The sequence below is a fragment of the Panthera uncia genome, chromosome A2, assembly GCF_023721935.1.
Source record: "Panthera uncia isolate 11264 chromosome A2, Puncia_PCG_1.0, whole genome shotgun sequence".
Lineage (NCBI taxonomy): Eukaryota > Metazoa > Chordata > Mammalia > Carnivora > Felidae > Panthera > Panthera uncia.
Window position 1 is genome coordinate 67,214,164 of NC_064816.1, and position 19,500 is coordinate 67,233,663.

Sequence of the window (19,500 nt, forward strand, 5' to 3'; positions counted from 1 at the left end):
TAATTTTTCCAATCCAGGTGCATGGTATATCTTTCCATTTGTTTGTTTTGGCTTCCCCTTTATCATCAGTGTCTTATAGTTTTCAGAGTACAGGTCTTTCACTTTGTTGGTTAAATTTATTCCTAGGTATTTTATCCTTTCAGATACAGTTATAAATAGGACTTTCTTAATTTCTCTTCCTGATTGTTATTAGTAACGAACTATAGAAATGATCCCTGAAAGTATAGCCTTTCTGATTGTTATTAGTGTACAGAAATACAACAGGTTGATTTTGTATTCTGCAACTTTACTGAATTTATTTATTTTCACAGTTTGTTGATGGGGGTTTTAGGGTTTTCTATATGTAGTGTCATGTCATCTGCAAATAGTGACAGTTGTACTTCTTCCTTTTGAATGAGGATCCATTTATTTATTTATTTACTAAGCCTAATTGCTGTGTCCAGGGCTACCAGTCCTCTGTTGAATAAAAGTGGTGAGGGTGAGCATCGTTGTGTTGTTCCTCATCTTACAGGAAGAGCTTTCAGTTGTTCACAAGGAGTATGATGTTAGCTGTGTGTTTGTCATATTTTGCCTTTATTATGTCGAGGCGTATTTCTTCTATACCCACTTTGTTGAGAGTTTTTATCCTAAATGGATGTTGAGTTTTATCAAATGCTATTTTGTCTGCAACTATTGAGATGATTATATGGTTTTTGTCTCTCATTTTGTTAATGTGGTAAATCACATTGATTTATGGATATTGAACTCTCCTTGCATCCCTGGAATAAATCTCACTTGATGATGGTTTATAGTCCTTTCAATGTCTCTGTCTCCAAAGGAAAAAAAAAAGTCTTTGTTGGTTTGCCTCTCTCCTTTTTCCACTATGATTGTTTGTTTTGTTTCTTAAATTCCACATGAGTGAAATCACGTGGTATTTGTCTTTCTCTGACTTAGCATAATATTCTCTAGCTCCATCCATGTCATTGCAGATGGCAAGAGTTCATTCTTTTTTATGGCTGAGTAACATTCCATTATATATATGTGTGTATGTATTAATATATATACACACACATACACAGCACATCTTCTTTATCCATTCATCAGTCAGTGGGCATTTGGGCACTTCCATAATTTAGCTATTGCTGATAATGCTGCTATAAACATCAGGGTGCATGTATCCCTTTAATGAGTATTTTTGTATCCTTTGGGTAAATACCTAACAGTGCAATTGCTGGATCATAGGGTAGTTCTATTTTTGCCTTTTTCAGGAACCTCCATGTTATTTACCAGAGTGGTTGTACCAGTTTGCATTCCCACCAGTGGTGTAAGAGGGTTCCCCTTTCTCCACACGCTTGCCGATACCTGTTTCCTTTGTTGTTAATTTTAGCCATTCTGACAGGTGTGAGGTGGTATCTCATCATGGTTTTGATTTCTATTTCCCTGAGGATGAATGATTAAGAGTACTTTTTAACATAAAAAACTATTCCCTTGTCTTCAAATATGGTTACATTCTGAGGTACTGGGCATTAGGGTTTCAACATATGAGTGGATGGCAGGGCACACAATTCAGCCCATAAAACAGAATGAGGGGCAATATAGAAGAGATAGAGGGTATAAATTTCAAGAGGACTGGCCAGAGAGGTAAAGGAAGAGGACTGGCCAGAGAGGTAAAAGGAACAGGTAGAGAGTTGAGTGAACATGATAGGAGAGTTTCAGGGAGGGAACATTCAGCCACGAGCCTCCCAGATTCTACTTCTAATCACTGATACCAAATTGTTTTATTTTCCTAGATACTTTCTTTTTCTAAGATGGAGGGTTTTAATAGAAATGCTGAAGTAAACGTTTAATAGGGTTTTCCTTACTCATATTCCCTTGCAAAATGGTTATGAATCAGAGTCCTTTATCTAAAGTTTTTGATGCCAGAAAATACTGAATATCTTTTTGCTGTGTTTTCAAATCTGCAAGAGAATGGCCTTGAAACGTTTTTTATTCAAATGTATGAGACATCATGAGTAATCAGATTTAGCTATCAAAGTTTACTATTTTAAGCTTTCTACCACAAGTCTATCATTTCTAAAGTCTAAGTGCATGGTAATTTTGAATGCTGGTAATACTTGTAAGGAGGCTTAAGGATAATAATGATAAATCCTGTGAAATCACTCTGCCTTGCCCTTCACCATCCCTCCAGTATCCTGTTAGTTCTGCTTCCTACTTCATATGCTTTCACTTTTTTGCATCTTTGCTGCTACCAGCTAGTCCAAGCTGCCATTATTTCCTACTGCAGGAGCTTTTTAATTGGTTTTCATGCTTCCATCCTGCCCCTTCTAGAGAAATCTTTAAAAAAAGAAAAGGCAAGCCAGACTATATCATCCCATTTGAAGTCTTCAGCAGCATCTCATTACACTTGGAATAAAATCCAAACTGTCTGTGATACCCGAAAAAGGTCTACATGATGAAGACCCTGCCCTCCTGCCGGCCCTCAGTTAACATGCTAGCCTGCCTTCTGGTTCTTGAACATACCAAGTTGGTGGCTGCCTGGAGGCCTTAGCCTGCTCTACTTGCCCCTCTTCTGGGTTTCAAATTACTCCTTCAATCTCAACTCAAATGTTGCCTTGGTAGAGAGGCCTTCCTTCACCCCACAGTTTAAACTGCTCTTTCTTCCTTTTATACTCTAGCATGGGTTAACCTTAAAAGAAAACTGCCAGTTATTTCCCAGCAAAAGATGGTTTTTGGGGGGGGGGGGGGGGGGGGGCGAAGAGCGAAGAATTGCAATCTGGGTCAAGTAAGCTATGTCAGAACCATAGGGAAGTTAGGAGAACAAAGGAGAGGCACACTCTTTTATAGAGGAAAACGGGGACTTGGGGAGGCTGTTATAAACAGCCCATTGCAGTAAACTGAGAGTTGGAAGTATAGTGGCTCCTCATTGGCTGAGTGGTGATTGTCTCTCATTGGCTGATCTGTTGCTGGGTGGTGGTGCATAGGCGTGAGGAAAACCTTTGTTCCACCTGCTGGGATGGGAAAGTAGAATCCACCTGCAAGGTCTCTCTCTTCCTGTTGGATTTGCATTTGAGGATGGGTGGTAGGGCATAAGAGCTCCCCTGCCAAACCCCCCGACTCCATTTTAGTGTGGTTTCCTTTTCTTGATTTTCACACATGTCACATGCATATATTTGTTTGTTTAGGTTGGTAGGTGGGCTACCAAACTGTTTCTTCAAAGTGGATGTACCATTTTGCATTCCCACCATCAGTGTTTGCTCCACATCCAATATTTGGTGTTAGTGTTTTGGCTTTTAGTAGTTCTGATAGATGTGTCATGATATCTCTTTGTATTAATTGTAGTTCCCTGATGACAGATGACATTGAGTATCTTTGCATATGATTATATGCCATCTGAATATCTTCTTTGGTGAGACATTTGTTCATTTTTTTTTCCTATTTTTTAATTAGGTTTATTTTTCTGTTGTTGATTTTTAGGAGTTCTTTGTATATTTTGGTAACAGTCCTTTATCAAATACGTCTTTTGCAAATATTTTCTCCCAGTCTGTAGTTTATCTCCTCATTCTCTTGACACTCTATTTTTTCCAAAGTATTTATCACTAACTAAACTAATCTTATTATTGTTTATCTCCTCCCACTACAATGTAAGGTCCACAAACCACATGTCTATTTTGTTCTCTGCTGTATCTCCAGTGCATAGATGGTGCCTGGTATTTTGAGTGCAGTTGGAAAATATTTGTTGATTGAATTAATGGATAACAACTGTTAACATTTTCAGTTTGTTTTATTCTTAATGAAAATGGCATTAAGCTGATTTTAATTTCTTCCATCTTATTTGAAACTCAATTTCAAATTTTGTCATTTTAATCTTCAAAATTAAGGATAATAGCTGCTTGCAGTAGTGGAAGGTCAATTTCCATCGTTGTGTATATGAATTGACTTAAAATACATAACTGCTGATCTGTACTTGCTTTGTCTTCTCAAAAATTGTACAGATTTATTCTCCAGGAGGTAGTCACAGGACTGGGCAATGGGAACAGTAGAATGTTTATGTCAGTCCCACGAAGCCTTATGCTAGACACTGGAAAATCTTAGTATGTTCAAATGTGTATTCACAGATATGTGCGCGCGCACACACACACACACACACACACACACACTGAACCTTGCAAGGTAAAAAAGTTATTCAGATTCTTGGTTCTTGATTGCTTTTTTTGTTCATTGGATTTGTTAAATATAGAAAATGACATGTTGGTTTCCTGCTGTAGTTTTTTTCATTTATTCTTTTATTTTTACTAGTTTTTGGCTTTATATATTTTATTGTTATGTTGTTTGCTACTACTAATCATAGGTATTATATTTTTGTCTATTTTTGACTCCATTAAAGGCTTTTTGCCTTGAATTCTACTCTGAATATTTCCACTCTGCTTTGTTTTTGTTTGAATATAATTCTTCTTTTTTTAAGCCTTTCATTGCTTTTTTAAATTGTTGTTCTTAAAAATAATGTATATTTTACAGGGCACCTTCGTGGCTCAGTCAATTAAGTGTCTGACTCTTGATTTTGGCTCAGGTCATGATCTCACAGTTGATGAATTTGAGCCCCATGTCAGGCTCTGTACTGACATTGTGGAGCCTGCTTGGGATTCTCTCTCTCTCTCTCTCTCTCTCTCTCTGCTCTTACCCTGCTCGTGCTCTCTCTCTCAAAATAAATAAATAAACTTAAAAAAAATTAACATATGTTTTACAGAGTTTTTAAAATCTTTTCAGAAAAGCTTTTAAAAGATATTTTGGTTATCTATTGCTGCATAACAAACCATCTCAAAACTTTGCGGCTTCAAACTAGAACAATTTATTATCTGTTGTGATTCATGGATGGAACAGGTGGATGGTCCTTCTGCTCCATAGATAGTCTGCTGGTACTATAGTCATCTGGTGGCTCATGAATGTCCATGGTTGCTCATTCACATGGCTAGTGCGTTGGTAGGGATGGCTTGTTTCCTGCAGAAAGAACATGTGAACTTTTGGAGTGGCTTTTGGACAGCACATATTACCTGTATGGGAAGTTGATTGTTAGGAAACCCATAACATGGGTTTTGTTACTTGATGGAAAAATCGTGGCCTCTGGGATCAGACAGATACATGTGATAGCTCTGTTGTGGAATAGCTATGTAACCATGAGCAACTTTTAGAACCTTTCTTAAGACTTCTTTCCTAGCTCAAAAAAGGCAAAAATATTTTACCATTTGTAGATATTATAAGAAATAGTAGTAGTGCATATAAAATATCCTGATTTATGCCTGGCCCATAGTAGTCACTCAGATGTGGGACAAGCCAGACCAGCCATATGTTATCCAGAGGAAATTGAGTGGGTAGATTATTCCTGGACTGGGTCTCCCTGAGCAAAGCCCAGAGTTAAAGAAGAACCATGGGATATTAATAGTCTTGCTGGGAAGCTCACATGGTCCTGAGTTCATGTACAGGCTGGCCCTGCTCCAACTTCAGCTGCCTATTATGCCCACTCTTAACGTATTAAGGCAAATTATGGTTTTAACAATTTGGGGATGGTAGTGTTGAGAAAAGAATCACTTTACTAAAGAGACCTAGCTTGTAAGACATAGCCTGATTTCAGAAATATTACAGTGTGAGAAAACTGCCTCATAAAAATCAAGGATTTATTATCTTAGATCAGTCCATCTTTCTCAGCTGGGTTTTGGGGTGCTTGTCTTTCTATAAGGACCTCCTGAGCTTACCTCTTATTAAACTCAAGGATTTTATCTCACACACTGGCAGATTGCTGCTTCAGGTTCCCGCCATCAGACCGGGGCCCACGAGGGTTGTGTGCCTGTTATCCAGGGCCAGACCACTTGGGAAGAGGAGTCTATTTCATTTATTGCCACAGCCTCTAAATCTCTCAAGATGTGGTCGGGGAGGTGGTGTGTGTGGCGTGGAGAGAACAGCTGTCTCCATTCTCTAATGTCCCAGGATCCCCTACAGGATCATCTGACCAGCCTTTGCACCACAGCCCATGTGCTTGACTTGCAGGGTGTTGTTTCTGTAGACCACTGGCTGCAAATTTGGCTGTGTATTACGCTCACCTGAGGAGGTTAAAAAACACCAGTGCCTGGATCCCACTCCCATAGATTCTATTTCAATCGATCTGAGGAGTGGCCTGGACATCAAATTTTTTTTTTTTAAAGCTCTTCACAGGATTCTGATGTGCAGCCCAGTTTGAGATCGTACCACCAGATTGCTTCCATCTTCCCCTGGTCAGATCATGACTGTGGCTTGAACCGTCTAGCTGCTTCTGTTTATCTCCCTAATGATACTTCCTATGGATCTCCTCCATCTGGTCAGGGGCTCGGAGAGAGGTGACAGAAGGGTCCTCGACCCTGTTTCACAGATTGCCCTTTGACTCCGGAAAGGTGCTCACTCCTTTGAGAAGAGTTTGTAAGCCATTAGCCTTTGGGGGCCTAAGTCACCCTTCGTGTGTCAGAGCAGAGTTACTGACTGCTTTCTGAAGAGAGCCTGCCTGTACTTTGTTCCGCTTTCCTGTGGCTAACCAGCTTCATTTTCAAGATGTGTCACAACCCTTGCCTCTTAGTTAACCGTAAAGCAAAAAATCTTCCCCTAATTGGCTGTGTATTAGGCTAACTGAATTTGAGTGTCTTGCAGATTTTCACATCAGATTAACAAATTTTCAGTGACCAAAAGCTTAGTTCTAAAATACAACATTCCTGGAGGTAGCCTCAAATCTATCTCTAGTTCTCCAGGATGCCTTTTTGAATTTGTGGTGTGTGAGGTTGGGGGCTGCTGACCACTATCTTCAAGGCTGCAGATGAGGTAGGTAAACGGAAGCTGATTGAAAGGGGCAGAGGCTGAGTCCTTGTTCTCCTCTCCCCACCTCAACCCCAAATCCCTCACCTCACTGTCACACATGGAGGGGCTCCCTGGAGACCCGGTCAGTCATGACTGCCTTAGTTCTCCTTCGAGTCAAGGTAGCCGGTCAGAACTTCCCACTTAGGCCCCAATGTTTGGGCCACTTGTAGAATTGTTTATGTTTCTGCTTTGACTCTGATTGTGGCTTTTATTAGGGGATGTTATCCAAAAAGTGATTATTTGGAATTTGTGAACTTTTAAAAACAATTCTAGGGATGTTGTTTGCAAGGCTAGCCAATTCAGAGACTCCGTTGCTGAGCATGTGTGGGAGAGATCTTTCTCGGGCTTTGTGTGTTATTAGGAATTGTATTCCTCCTCAGCTGCTGTGTCCCATGACCCCATGGACACTGGGCCTTGTAGTTGCTCAGACTTCCCTCCTGGCTGCCTTGAAGAAATGTCTAGTGCACCAGAGTGTGTAATTTTATGCACTAATGTTACCCCAGCTGTATTTCTTTTCTTAAAATTATTTTCTCTTTGGCTTCATTTCCTCATTCATTTCTTTCTTCTCTTCTAAAATTTGCATCCTTGTTAGCCCTATCATCCTTTTTAGAATGAGCTGGTGTACAAATGAGCAAATAAATATTTTAAGAAACTGCCCTTCTCATATACTCTTTCTACTCCACTGCTGCTGCTCCTGCCTGTGGCCCCTTCTATGGGGTAGAGCCCGGCAGCTCAGAGACGGTGGCCTTCCTCAGCAGGAACTGCCTCCATTCCCAGACAACTGTCCTGTGGCTCTGACTCCTCCCACACCCCCAGCCCTCATTTCTGCTGCTGGCCTTCGCTGATCGTTTCCACCGACCTGAAGCCTGTCACCCTTTCCTTCAGCTCTGCTCTCTCTGCCGAGTTGATTTCCTCTGTGAAACCTTTGCTGACCCCCTCCAGGAAGAGCTGACCACTTCCTGGGCGTCGCTTCCTCTCCTGGTGCTCAGGACTCTGCCTGCATTAACCGAGCTGCAGCTCGCCCATAGGCACCTTTGTGCAAATTAGGAAAAGGTACCTGCCCCTTCCTCAAGTAACTTTCTAGAACTTCCAACTGTTGGAAAACCGTCTTAATAATGAGGAATCTAGGATGTTTCACCTGGAAGTGGAAGCCTGCTAGGATTGTGCTGTGCTGTACTGCATAGTTATACTTGACGGCCCTTTTGTGAATTGTCTGTATTCCCCTCAGCACTGTTTGCCTGACCAGAGCAGGCCCTCAACAACCATTTGCTAAATGAAAGAGTGAAAGTTCAAGTATGCGCCTCATTCCTATCATGAAAAATAGCAGGAAAGGCATATATGATGAGGTCTTTTTGCACTGAACATGAGTATATTTTAATTCAGAGACATACACATATGTGTATATGTATATGTATGTGTATATATTTACTTTTCAGTATTTCTGAAATCAGCAGGTATCTTAAAGTCAGTGCATCATGGTGCCTAAGAACACAGACCCTGGTACCAGACTGCCTGGGTCTGAATCCCAGTTCTACCACCGAGACACATATCAGTGACTTTGGACACTCTACTTAACCTCTCTGTGCCTCAGTTTACTTATCTATAAAATAGGGATAATAACAATAGTTCCTACTTCATGGGGTGATTGTGAGAATTAAATGAATTATTGTATGTACCGTGCTTAGCATATAGGCACCAAGCACCTAATAGAGATATGTCACCTCGTATCATTATTATTAAAGCCTATGTATACACTTAATACACTGTTGTTTCTTCTTAACCCTAAAAAACTGCTTTAATCCATGCTGTACAGCTTATATTGATGGTGTCTTGTTTTGGTGGGCAGCTGCCTGTATCCAGGATCGTGTGCATTGTGGTCAGACACGTGCCGTGTATGCCTGCCCCTCCACACCAGTTTTCTGGTTGTTATAAGAGATAGATACATGGTGCACACGCAGGAGACCATCAGGCTTTGTTGCTTCTTCTTTTCCTTACATGGCAGAAGAGAAGGGGGGAAAACCAGAGCCCTGTATAGACAAGGCTTGTTTTGAAATTTAAACTTTTTATTCGTGTTCCAAAGCTTTGATTGGTAACAAAACTTGGCTGTCTTAAACTGGAAATCAGAGAGAATTGGGTTTGAAAAGTGACTTTAATGTAAAATCTTTATCTAATTGCAGAGCGACTTCTCTTTGATGATTTTCAAGAAAGCCGTGCTGTGAAGTGGCAAAGGTAATGAATGTTCTGGGGCCACGTTCCGCCTTAGAACCCGCCAGAGTATTCTCAAGTTAGACAATAGATGTAAGTTGCTCCCTTAATAATTGTGAGTTTTTCCTGGTCTCTAGTGTCCACTTGTGGCTGTAATTTCACATGAGAGATGGGTGGCTATTCTCTGAATTGTTTCAGGACAGTTTTCCTTCTCATGTCTCATGCCAGCTGTAGAAACTACAACCTTCTGGGGAGTTCTATGTGATTCATGCTCACGGCCCCACCCTCCTGAGTTGTCCTTCAAATTAAGCAAGATCTGACTCCTGCATTTTTTGGAGATGCTCCGACCCTTTCCATTATGAGACTAAATGGCTTTTCCCAGATTACATTGCTGTAATTAGCTTACACGCAACTTTGATAAATATTCTTACATACTACCCAGCACCAGCCAAAACTGTCACAGCGATCTGGGTACATGTATTTGGGGTTTCAGCAGCCTTCTCTGTTGGATAAAATGCGTATAAATAAATAATACAAGGATGCTCTAATGCTTCATCTTCCTTAATTTGATATGTTGATCAAAATACTTTTTATACAGAAACCTCAATTTAGTGTTATTTTAGTGTAGAGCTGGTCAACATTAGCCCTGTCTGAGGGTATATTTAGTTCTCAGTTCCCAGAAGGAATATCCATATGAGGAACTTTCTCCAACAGCCCTTCCTAAGGATTCATTTACCTTCAGGTTTCAGAAATAAGTAGACAGTTGTTAGTAGTGTCTGTATTCTAGAAGGTGGAGGAGTAGATGGTGAGAATATGGATACCTTGACTCACAGATCTAGCTGGCAGAGAAACTAGCATCATGCCCAGTATTTTGCACTGTAATGCCTTGGACCCCTTTAGGTCACATCAAAAGCTTGGTCCTAAAGAAGCACATAAAACTCTAACGTTAAATCTTCAAATGGGGATATAAACACTTTTTGTCTTTTCCTTCCCAGTTTATAACTGAGGTTTCCATCTCTGTCCAAAATCTCATTTCTTCTTGGAGAAATATCAGCAAAGACAGACAGAGGAATTTACCTAAATCTCATGGAGGGTGAGGATGCCCTGGTGCAGCTTGGGTGGTCAAAGCAAACCAGAAACCTACAGAAAGAACCTGACTCATATGCATTTTGTTGGTTTTTTTTTTTTTTTGGTTGTTGTTTTGGGTTTTTTTGTTTGTTTTTCATTTTAGTTGGTTGTCAACACTTACAATTGGAACAGTTTAACATAAAGGGTCTCTTGAAGTATTGGAAGATCCATCCAGACTTGGCCTGCATAACCATTGTCAGCTGGAGCTGGGTCGAAGCTGCCCTTTGGCTGGGCCATGCACTCCTCACTTTTCAGTGTCTGCTCTCATTTATGTGATTTATCCAGTCCTAAGCCAGTGTCCTGCTCTGCTTTATGGCCGGGTATCTCACAGCTTCACAGAAAGGCTTAGGCCAGTTGTGAGCAGTGGTTAAATGGCCACCCGGAAGGAGCATAATTGGTACCATTGAGGCCCTAGTGCTGCTCAAAGCCCCACCCAGGCCTTCAGGAGACAGGAGTTAAGGCCAGGGTGGCCATGGTATGCTGAATTTGCTGAGCTGGCTCCTCTCCATCTGTTCATTCATCCTGAGAGTCATGACCACAGTTTCCTCATCCAGGGGGGTGGGACATTTTTCAAAATATGAAAGAAAGCAGCCAGTGACCACGCAGGCCTATTGGTAGGCTCATAAGACCAACTACTGCCACAAAAGGATAAGCTTCCTGTTTACCAGCAGGCAGGAGACAAAGTGGTTGTGCTTCCTGGCCATGTAGGACTTGGCACACGGGCTGGGTTCCGTCCGAAAAGACAAGTGCTGAATGCTTGCTCTGTGCTCAGCCGTCGCCCCCACGGCCTGGGTCCTGGATGTGGGCCACCCTCGGGAGGGCACTTTTGCTTTGGCTCCAGAACCAGCCTTGGTTTTCTGAAAGGAAGCAAATGGGGAAGGTGGCCTCGCCTCCTTGCTGGCTTCCTCTTTAGCTTTGCTTTCCCTGTGGGGCCCAATCCAGCCAAAGTCCCTTGTCCTAAACTTGAATTTAAAGACTAATTCATGTCTTTTGTTTGTAAAGTCTCCAGGAAGCAAGATGCCATTGCCTCTGGGGAAACTGGTCCTTCTTTCCAGTGTGGTGGCCAGTGGGAGCTGCACCCTTATATATTACCTTATACGAAGTAAGTATCCAGTGAACCCAGCCGCCAAGGCGTGGCTTCCTCCCAGCTCTCTCTGCCCTACTCCTCCATCAAAGGAAATACTTGAGATGCTTTCAGGAGATTAGAGAAAGGAGAAGAGGGCTATTTTTAGTAGCCAGTACCATTCCTTTGGCTGCAGCTTCCTGCTTATCCTATAATCCCAGTTTTTCCTGGAGCTCCAAGCGCAAATGAAAGGACCAGGATTCGTTTGCATCACAAGCCTTGCAAAGAGCAAGACGGGCTTTCACTCCAGTGCACACACAAGAGATCCCTTAAGATTTCTGAGATTATGTAAAGAAGAGAGGGAAGGGCAGTACCAGATGGTTCACAGGTGGGGAAAACTGGCTGTTTTTCAAGAGTCGTCAGCCTGTTTGCCCTGCCATTCTCTGCTGTAGATTTAGTGGAGGAGGGGACCTTGAGCAAGGGACTCTGGTGAGGGAAGAAAATAAAAGAAGAGCCCGGGATGCAAACTCCTGACAGATGCTGCTTCCAGCCCCACTGCACACAAATTTGAATTTGTAAAGACAGGCCACAGTTACTGTGGGCAGCCAAGACATTTAAGGTCATTTCAGTGCTACTAGTTGCAAAGCAGCAGCAGTTTTTTTCTTTTTTTTTTTTTTTTCTAGACTGCCTTTCTTTGAAGATCCTTTATGCCCACCCAGCCTGGCTTCTCACCCTGACTCTGCACCATTTTCACTTCCTGCCAGGACGTATCACCAGCAGACAGGCAGAGAGTGTTCAGTGTCCTGTGCATCCCTTCTCCCCCACCTTCCTTCAGCCTTGGCCCAGGGCTCTCTGAGTCTTGAGGTGGCCTGAGGTGAGCACAGCCAGGGGTAATTCAGACTGGAATAGCTCAGCCTCCTCTCCCCTCTGCCAAAGGGGTGGGAGCAGGACACAACAGGAATGGGTACATTTTATGGGTCAGGAGACCGAGGTCTTTCCTCCTCAGTAGGCCGGGCTCGTCCAGGAGAGATAGCCCAGCTGGCATCTGTAGCCAACCGCCTGAGTTGAATGCCAGAGCCAGCTCTGCGCTGGCTGTGTAGCCTTGTGGGAGGATCTCTCACCTCCATTATCTGTGTGATGAGGGGCAACACTAGTGCCTGTGCATGAGGTTGTTGTAAAATTAAATAAATTGTAAGACATAGGAGATACTGAGAACGGTGTCTCGCCATGGAAATCTGGACCCGACCTGTGCTCCTCCTTTTCCTGTCTTGGCTGGCACCATGCTCATACTTCCCAGTCCTGGGAAGTAGCCCAGGGTGAGCATCCTCCCTGGGCTCTCCTGTCTCAGGCCATCCTCCCCTTCCATACTGGGATGGGGCCTACAGGAGGGAAGCTCTTTCTTGTTGCCAAACTGAAACCCCTACTTGGGAAGCCTACCTTTGCTCTCTCCCGAAGGCAGCTCGTCTACCTTATACCTTCAGGGAGGAACTTCCTGGGGTTTCTGGTAGCCTTTGGCCCAAGAAATGTACCTGAGACTGAGAGCAGCTTAATAAGCAGCTTTACCTACATGAAATGTTGCCTTAAATCTATAAACTTGACAAACCAGCATTTTCACGTTCTGTTTCTTGGCCCAAAGGTTTTGTTGCTGTTGATGTTGGGGGCTATTTTATGCTGGTTTATTGGGGCCTTCATCCTAGTGAAAGGAGCAATGTTTAGAAGTCCAGAGTCATAGATTTTGGCCCCAGCTCTACCATGGACGAGCCATGTCACTTTGAGCAAGTCATGGAATCACAGGACTTTAGAACTGAAAGGAAAGCCAGAAAGGATCTGGGCAAACCCCTTAGATGAAGAAACGAGGCAACGAATAAGGTGGGAGATGAGAGATGAAGGAATTGAGGTACGGAAAGAATCAAGTACCTTGCTCAAGGTCATCTGCCACGTTCCCGCAGATACTGACTGTTAGGGTCAGGCGTAAGGCAGGGTAAAGATAGGAGTCAGAGGCTAAAAAATTTTAGCAAAGGCTTTATTTGGGAACTAAGGTCTCGGGTGAGGTTCCGTGACTCAGGGAGAGAGAGAGAGGAGTCAGGGAAGTCGCACCGGGTATGGTGGGGTAGGGTTTTTAAGCTGCAGCAGTTCCGGGTTTAGGCTCGGGTGGGTCTTTCTCTTCTGCCAGGTTGTGCTGGCGCTTGGTGATTGGTTGACCTTCAGTTTGTTCCGGCGCGCTGCTCGGGGCTTCAGTTTGTTCGAGTGTGCCGGCAAGAGGGCCGTCCCCTTCCAGGGACATCCTACATTCCAACCTCTTATTGGTGATAATGGGCGAGGGATCTGATCTGGCTGCTTCCTGCGGGTGTAAGGGTGATGCCATAGTATGTGGGGTCTGAGGTTGGAATGCAGGAATAGGGCTGGACCACCATCCGATGAAATGCGACCTGGGAAACTTCATGAATTCGTTTCCATACGAAATGGAGAAAACAAGGTAAGAGCATAAGTATTATACAGATAGAAACTAGTGGGGTGACTATGGGGAGGAGCCAAGTTAGGTGGGGTGATTGCCACCAGGAGGTTAGGGGGTCTGAGGATCCTGGGGGGGCGGATAGAGTTTTTTGGATTTCCTTTAGGTGTTCTATATTGGTTTCAACTAAGCCTGACTCATTGAGGTAGTAGCAACATTCTTCCCTCAGGAACAGGCATGTTCCCCCTCTTTCTGCTGTCAGGAGATCTAGGGCTCGTTGGTTTCGTAGAGTGACCTGTGCTAGGGAGTTGATCTGCCTTTGTAAGTCGATAGGGAGGTTGATGAGGCTTCTATTGTGATCTGGAGCCTGTCTGACAGGTCCCTGGAGGAGGTAATGGAGTATGTGAGGGAGCCGGTCCCAACCCTGGCGGCCAATAGGGACGTGGCTAGCGATAGACCATTAGTGGGAGGAAAACGACTCGTTTTTGGAGATGGAATTCGAGGAGTTGATGGAGTTCTTCCTGTCCGTATAGGGTGAGTTGGGGGATAATGGTGACTGGGAGACAGATAAAAGCATTTTGGGGCATTTGTTTATAAGCTGTGCCCTTACACCAATAGAATCCCCCTGGGGGAGGGTCGTGGCTAGGCATAGGCAGGGGGGAGGGGCAATTTGGGGAGGCATGAGAGGAGTAGCATATTGAGTGAGACGTGTTGCCTTGAGGGGTCTCAGTGAGGATGGGAATCTGTAGGGAGATTTGACTTCTGGGGTGGTTGATGGAGTTAGTGGTGTTGGGAAAGGGGGTGGGTAATGGGACGGCTATTACTGGATCCTGCTGAAGGGATGCACAAAGAAAGCAGTGTGACAAGTTAGTTAAACCTGAGTGGTTAAGCAGGATCGCTCCTTGTCTGATCAATGTAAGCCATGAGAAGGGATGTTGTGCAGGGGGTGTCTGTAGTTGTGTGTTGAGCTGGTCTTTTTGGTCCGTGATTACTTGGGTAAGATCTTTAAGGTTGGAGAGGAAAGGAGACATTGAGGGCTCATAGGTTTGATAGATGGTTAAAAAGGAGATGGGGTTAGAGAAATGGTCATTCTGATACAGTTTGCCCTTTATTCCGGTTTGTCAGCGGGTATCCCATGGATCAGGGACAGTAAGGGTAAAGTTGCCATTTTTTAAGCAGAAGTGGCCTGTCCTTGGTCCTGTGAAACAGTATAGGTTGAGCCAGTGTATGTTACAATAGTGATAGGGGCATCCTCCATATTGGGTGGGGGAGGTTTGGAAGCATATTTTGTCGGTTTGGTCATATAAAAAGCAAATGGCAGGAGTAATCCGCGTAGAGGCTTGGAGGGTGTTGAAAGAGGGGAATTTAAAGGTGACTTGATTTTGGCACCCAACAATGGGGCAAGTGGTAGAGGGTATGATAGAGGTGTGTCCATTAAAAGTTTCGGATAGGTAAAAAACCCACCTATAGGAGGGTTGTGAGGGTATAAGGGGGATGATGTTAACAAGGAGTAACAAGGGAAGTATCATCATGATATAGAAGTATGGTTAGTAAAAAGCTCAAGAAGGAGATTTCGACGAGGGAGAAATCGGAGAGAGTTCCCTGAAGTCAACAGTCAGAGACCCAGGAGAGAAATAAGGGGAGGGTGATGGGGTCGGATGAGTGGGAGAGTTGTAGCTCGTGTAATATTGTGAGTGTGAAGATGGGAAACCGAGGGGAAGGGTCCGTCATGAAGGGGCCTGTCGAGTTAGTTTGAGGGTGAGGGGACCGGTTGGTTGGGAGGTCCACAATTCTTCTGGTATAGGGGGTAAAGGGGGGGCCCGTTTGAGGTCGGAGGTGTAAACCCACGGGGTGTGGCCCAATAATTTAGCAGCCATGGGGGTTGTGAGTATGACTGTGTAGGGACCCTCCCACCGGGGGGCAAGGGTTGGTTTTTGTCTTACTCGAAGGAGAACTGAGTCTCTTGGGTTTACAGATAGTGAGGGAGAGGAGAGATCAATGGGAACTAGTAGAGTGAGGTCAGCGTACTGTCGAATCAGGTGTCAGCAGGCTGAGGTAAGGGAGATAGGCAGCCAAAGGAGGAGGATCTTTTGGTAGGGGTTGGGGTAATAGGAAGGGTCGCCCGTATAGGAGTTCAAATGGGCTGAGGCCTGTGGGTCCTCGGGGAGCAGTTCGGAGTCAGGTGAGTGCTATAGGTAGGAGTTGAGGCCAAGAAAGCCGAGTCTTTATGGGGAGTTTAGTGAGATGGTCTTTTATGAGGCCATTGGCCCTTTCAACCTTACCCGAGGACTGGGGGTGGTGTGGTATGTGGTTTCCAAGTAATACCCAAAGCTTTGGAGACCTGTTGGGTGACTGCTGAGATGAAAGAGGGCCCGTTGTCAGACCGTATCCTTCTTGGTAGACCAAAGCGGGGAATGATGTCCTTGAGTAGGATCTCAGCCACTGTGGAGGCCCCTTCAGATGAGGTGGGGAAGGCTTCTACCCACCCTGTAAAGGTGTCAGTTATAGTAAGGAGATACCGTAATTTTTTGTGTTTTGGCATGTGAGTGAAATCTATTTGCCAGTCTTCTCCCGGGAGATGGCCCCGCATCTGATGAGTGGGGCCTGGGTGCCTCATTCTCCCTTGGGAACTGACTGCGGCGCATGTGGTGCATTGTTGGTGTGTTTTGGTGATCAGTTGTTGTAGGTGGGGGTGGTACATAAAGGGCTCAAGGAAGTGGAAGGTGGCCTCCGGCCCAATGTGTAGGGTTTTGTGGATTTTTGTTAGTAGGGAAGGGACTAGGCTATTTGGGGGGCCAGTCAGGGGCCCAGCATGGTCCAGCCTGCGTTGGTGTGGGCATTGGGATGGGCCATGTATTGTTTTTGTTCATCTGGGGTATAATCGGGAGTGGTATCTTCGGTGAGGATGCCCATAGGAACTGGGTCGAGAGAGAGAGCTGTTTGTCTAGCAGTGTTGTCAGCCTTGTGATTTCCTGTAGCTATCTCTGTGGTTAGGGGTTGATGGCCCTTGCAGTGGACAATGGCCACTTCCTGTGGGAGTTTGAGGGCCTCAAGGAGTTTTGCCATGAGTGGCCCATTGATGATGGGGGTACCCTTAGTTGTGAGGAATCCTCTTTCTTCCCATAAGTGGGAGTGTGTATGTGCAATAAGGAAAGCGTATTTTGAGTCTGTGTATATTGTGACCCTTTTGTTTCTGGACAATTGGAGAGCCCTAATGAGGGCTGTGAGTTCAGCCTTCTGGGATGTGGTTCCTGTGGATAAAGTCTGGGTCTCTAGAGTTTGGTTTAATGTAACTACAGTGTACGCTGCTTGTCGGTGGCCCTTGCAGTCAACTAGTGAGCTGCCGTCTACAAATAGGGTGAGATCAGGGGAAGTGAGGGGAAGGTCCTTTAAGTTAGATGGAGGTTTGGAGAGAATATCTATAAGTTCAGGGCAGGAGTGGAAGGGTGGCTGTGAAGTGTCTTTGGGGTTGATTTGTGGAAGTAGCGTGGCAGGATTGAGTCTGGGGGAGAGTTGGAGAGATATTTCAGGATTTTCAATAAAGAGCAGATGGAACAATTGTATGCGTGATGGGGAGAGGTGTGCCAGGGCCTTATGTGTAAGGAGATCAGATAGATGGTGCGGTGAAAGTACTGTTAGGGGGCAGTGCAGGGTGAGTTTGAATGCCTCTTGGGTTAGAGTGGCTGCTGCTGCAAGTGCTCTGAGGCAGAGTTGCCACCCCCTTATCGTAGGGTCCAGTTGTTTAGAAAGGTAGGCGACAGCTTGTAACATAGGGCCACACGGTTGGGTTAGGAGCCCTGTTGCAATTCCAGCCCTCTCATCTGTGTATAAGAGGAAAGGCTTTGAAACATTAGGGAGGGAAAGGACCGGTTGAGTGACTAGAGATGTGACCAGCTGTTGGAAGGCCCTTGCGACCGATCCTGGGCTGGAGAGTGGGCCTTGGGGGGTTTCTTTGGCTGCTTTGTATAGGGGGGCTGCTTGTATAGCAAAGTTAGGGATCCAGTGTCGGAAGAAGCCTACTAGACCCAGGAAGGAGAGTATTTCGTCTGCATTGGTAGGTGGGGACAGGATCTGGAGGGCTTGAAGATGATCTTGGGTTAGGGCCTTGGTAGTAGGTGTGAGTGAGACTCCCAGGAATATGTCTGTATTAGTACAGATTTGGGCTTTGTGTGGGGAGACTCGATACCCCAGGTTAGCCAGGAAATTTAGGATTTGGACTGTATCTTGTTTGGTGTGGTCGAAAGAGGTTCCACATAATAGAAGGTCATCTATGTACTATAGTAGAGTACAGTGACTGGAGAGTGGGGCTTTGAGGAGATCCCTGGCCAAGGCCTGCCCAAAGAGATGGGGACTATCACGAAATCCTTGGGGAAGTACCGTCCATGTGAGTTGGCAGGCCAGAGAAGTGACTGGATCTTGCCATGTGAAGGCAAAGAGGAAGTGGGACTCAGGATGTAAGGGAATGGTGCAAAAGGCATCTTTGAGATCAAGCACTGTAAAATGGGTCGTGGATGGGGGGATTTGGGAGAGGGGGTATATGGGTTGGGCACTACTGGATGGATGGGAATTACAGCTTCATTGATTATTCGGAGGTCTTGAACTAGTCTATATGAGCCATTTGGCTTTTTTACAGGCAAGATTGGAGTGTTGCAGGGGGAATGACATGGGATTAGGAGGCCCTCCTTGAGTAGGCGATCGATGATGGGCTTCAGGCCTAGTCTAGAGTGTGGGAGATTGAGTATTGGGGTCTAGATGGGAATTGTGATGGATTTTTGAGTCTAATGAGGACAGGTTGGTGATGGGTGGCGACTGTTGGGGTGGATGTCTCCCATACGATTGGGTCTGTTGGGAGATCTGGGCGTGGGTTGGGCTGTGGTCTGTGTTGTCCGTGATAACAGCCAGTAGGAGATGAGTGGGGGAGGGAGAGGAGCAAATAGCTGGTAAATGTATAGAGGCTCCTAATTTACTGAGGATGTCTCAGCCCAACAGGGGGACGGGGCAGGAGGGGATGACTAGGAAGGAGTGGGAGAAGTGGAGGCCATCCAGGCAGCAGGTGAGTACCGGTGTGCATGGGGGAATGGAGGGGGTGCCATTTATGCCCATGACCGAAACGGAGGATGGTGTAGTGGGGCCGGAATAGCTCGGCAGGACGGAATAGGTAGCCTCCGTGTCCAACAGAAAGGAGATGGACTTACCTGCTACCTGGAGTTTTACCCTGGGCTCAGCATGGGTCACCGGAGTTACTGAGTCTGGGCCTCGTCAGTAGTCATCCTCCATCTCCAGCAGTTGGAAGGCAGAGTCCCATCTGGGTGAAGCCTCGCCACGTGGAGGTGTTGCGAGTCTGTTGTCCCTTGGGTTAGGACAATTGGATATCCAGTGACCCATTTGCTGGCACAATGGACATGGACTGGTAGGCTTTTTGGGATGGGGACACTGACGAGACCAATGGCCTTCTTGGCCACATTTAAAACAAGGCTCCGGAGGGGGCCGTGGTCCAGAGGCCTTTACTACGGCTGGTCTCAGGGCAACTACCAAGGCTTGAGTTTGTAATTGTACCTTTTGTTGGAGACAGGCCTGTCGCTATTGTTCTTGAGCTTCCTCTTGGCCATTAAAAACTTTAAAAGCCATCTTTACCAGGTCGGCCATAGGGGTTTGAGGACCATCTTCGGCCTTTTTTAGTTTTTTTCGAATATCAGGGGCTGATTGGGAAATAAAATAGGTGGCCAGTACCGTGGCCCCAGCAGGGGTGGTAGGGTCTAGTCTGGTATATTGGGTAAGTGCCTCTCTGAGCCGGCTAAGA

General features: G+C 45.2%; 1 protein-coding gene across 4 annotated transcripts in view; it reads left to right on the top strand.

The window, feature by feature from the left end:
• The window catches only part of LOC125929797 (cytochrome c oxidase assembly factor 1 homolog), an 84,025-nt gene that overhangs the window by 57,599 nt on the left and 6,926 nt on the right, over positions 1 to 19,500 (top strand). Inside the window, exons 1-3 of one of the 4 annotated variants that reach the window (XM_049641296.1) lie at positions 2,980 to 3,018; positions 9,030 to 9,081; positions 11,188 to 11,287. In XM_049641296.1, the coding sequence (XP_049497253.1) occupies positions 11,203 to 11,287 (85 nt within the window). In that variant the 5' untranslated portion in view covers positions 2,980 to 3,018; positions 9,030 to 9,081; positions 11,188 to 11,202. Of the gene's footprint in view, positions 1 to 2,979; positions 3,019 to 6,637; positions 6,817 to 9,029; positions 9,082 to 11,187; positions 11,288 to 13,402; positions 13,725 to 19,500 lie in introns of those variants that run through there. The other 3 variants (XM_049641295.1, XM_049641297.1, XM_049641298.1) reach the window with 3 other exon arrangements.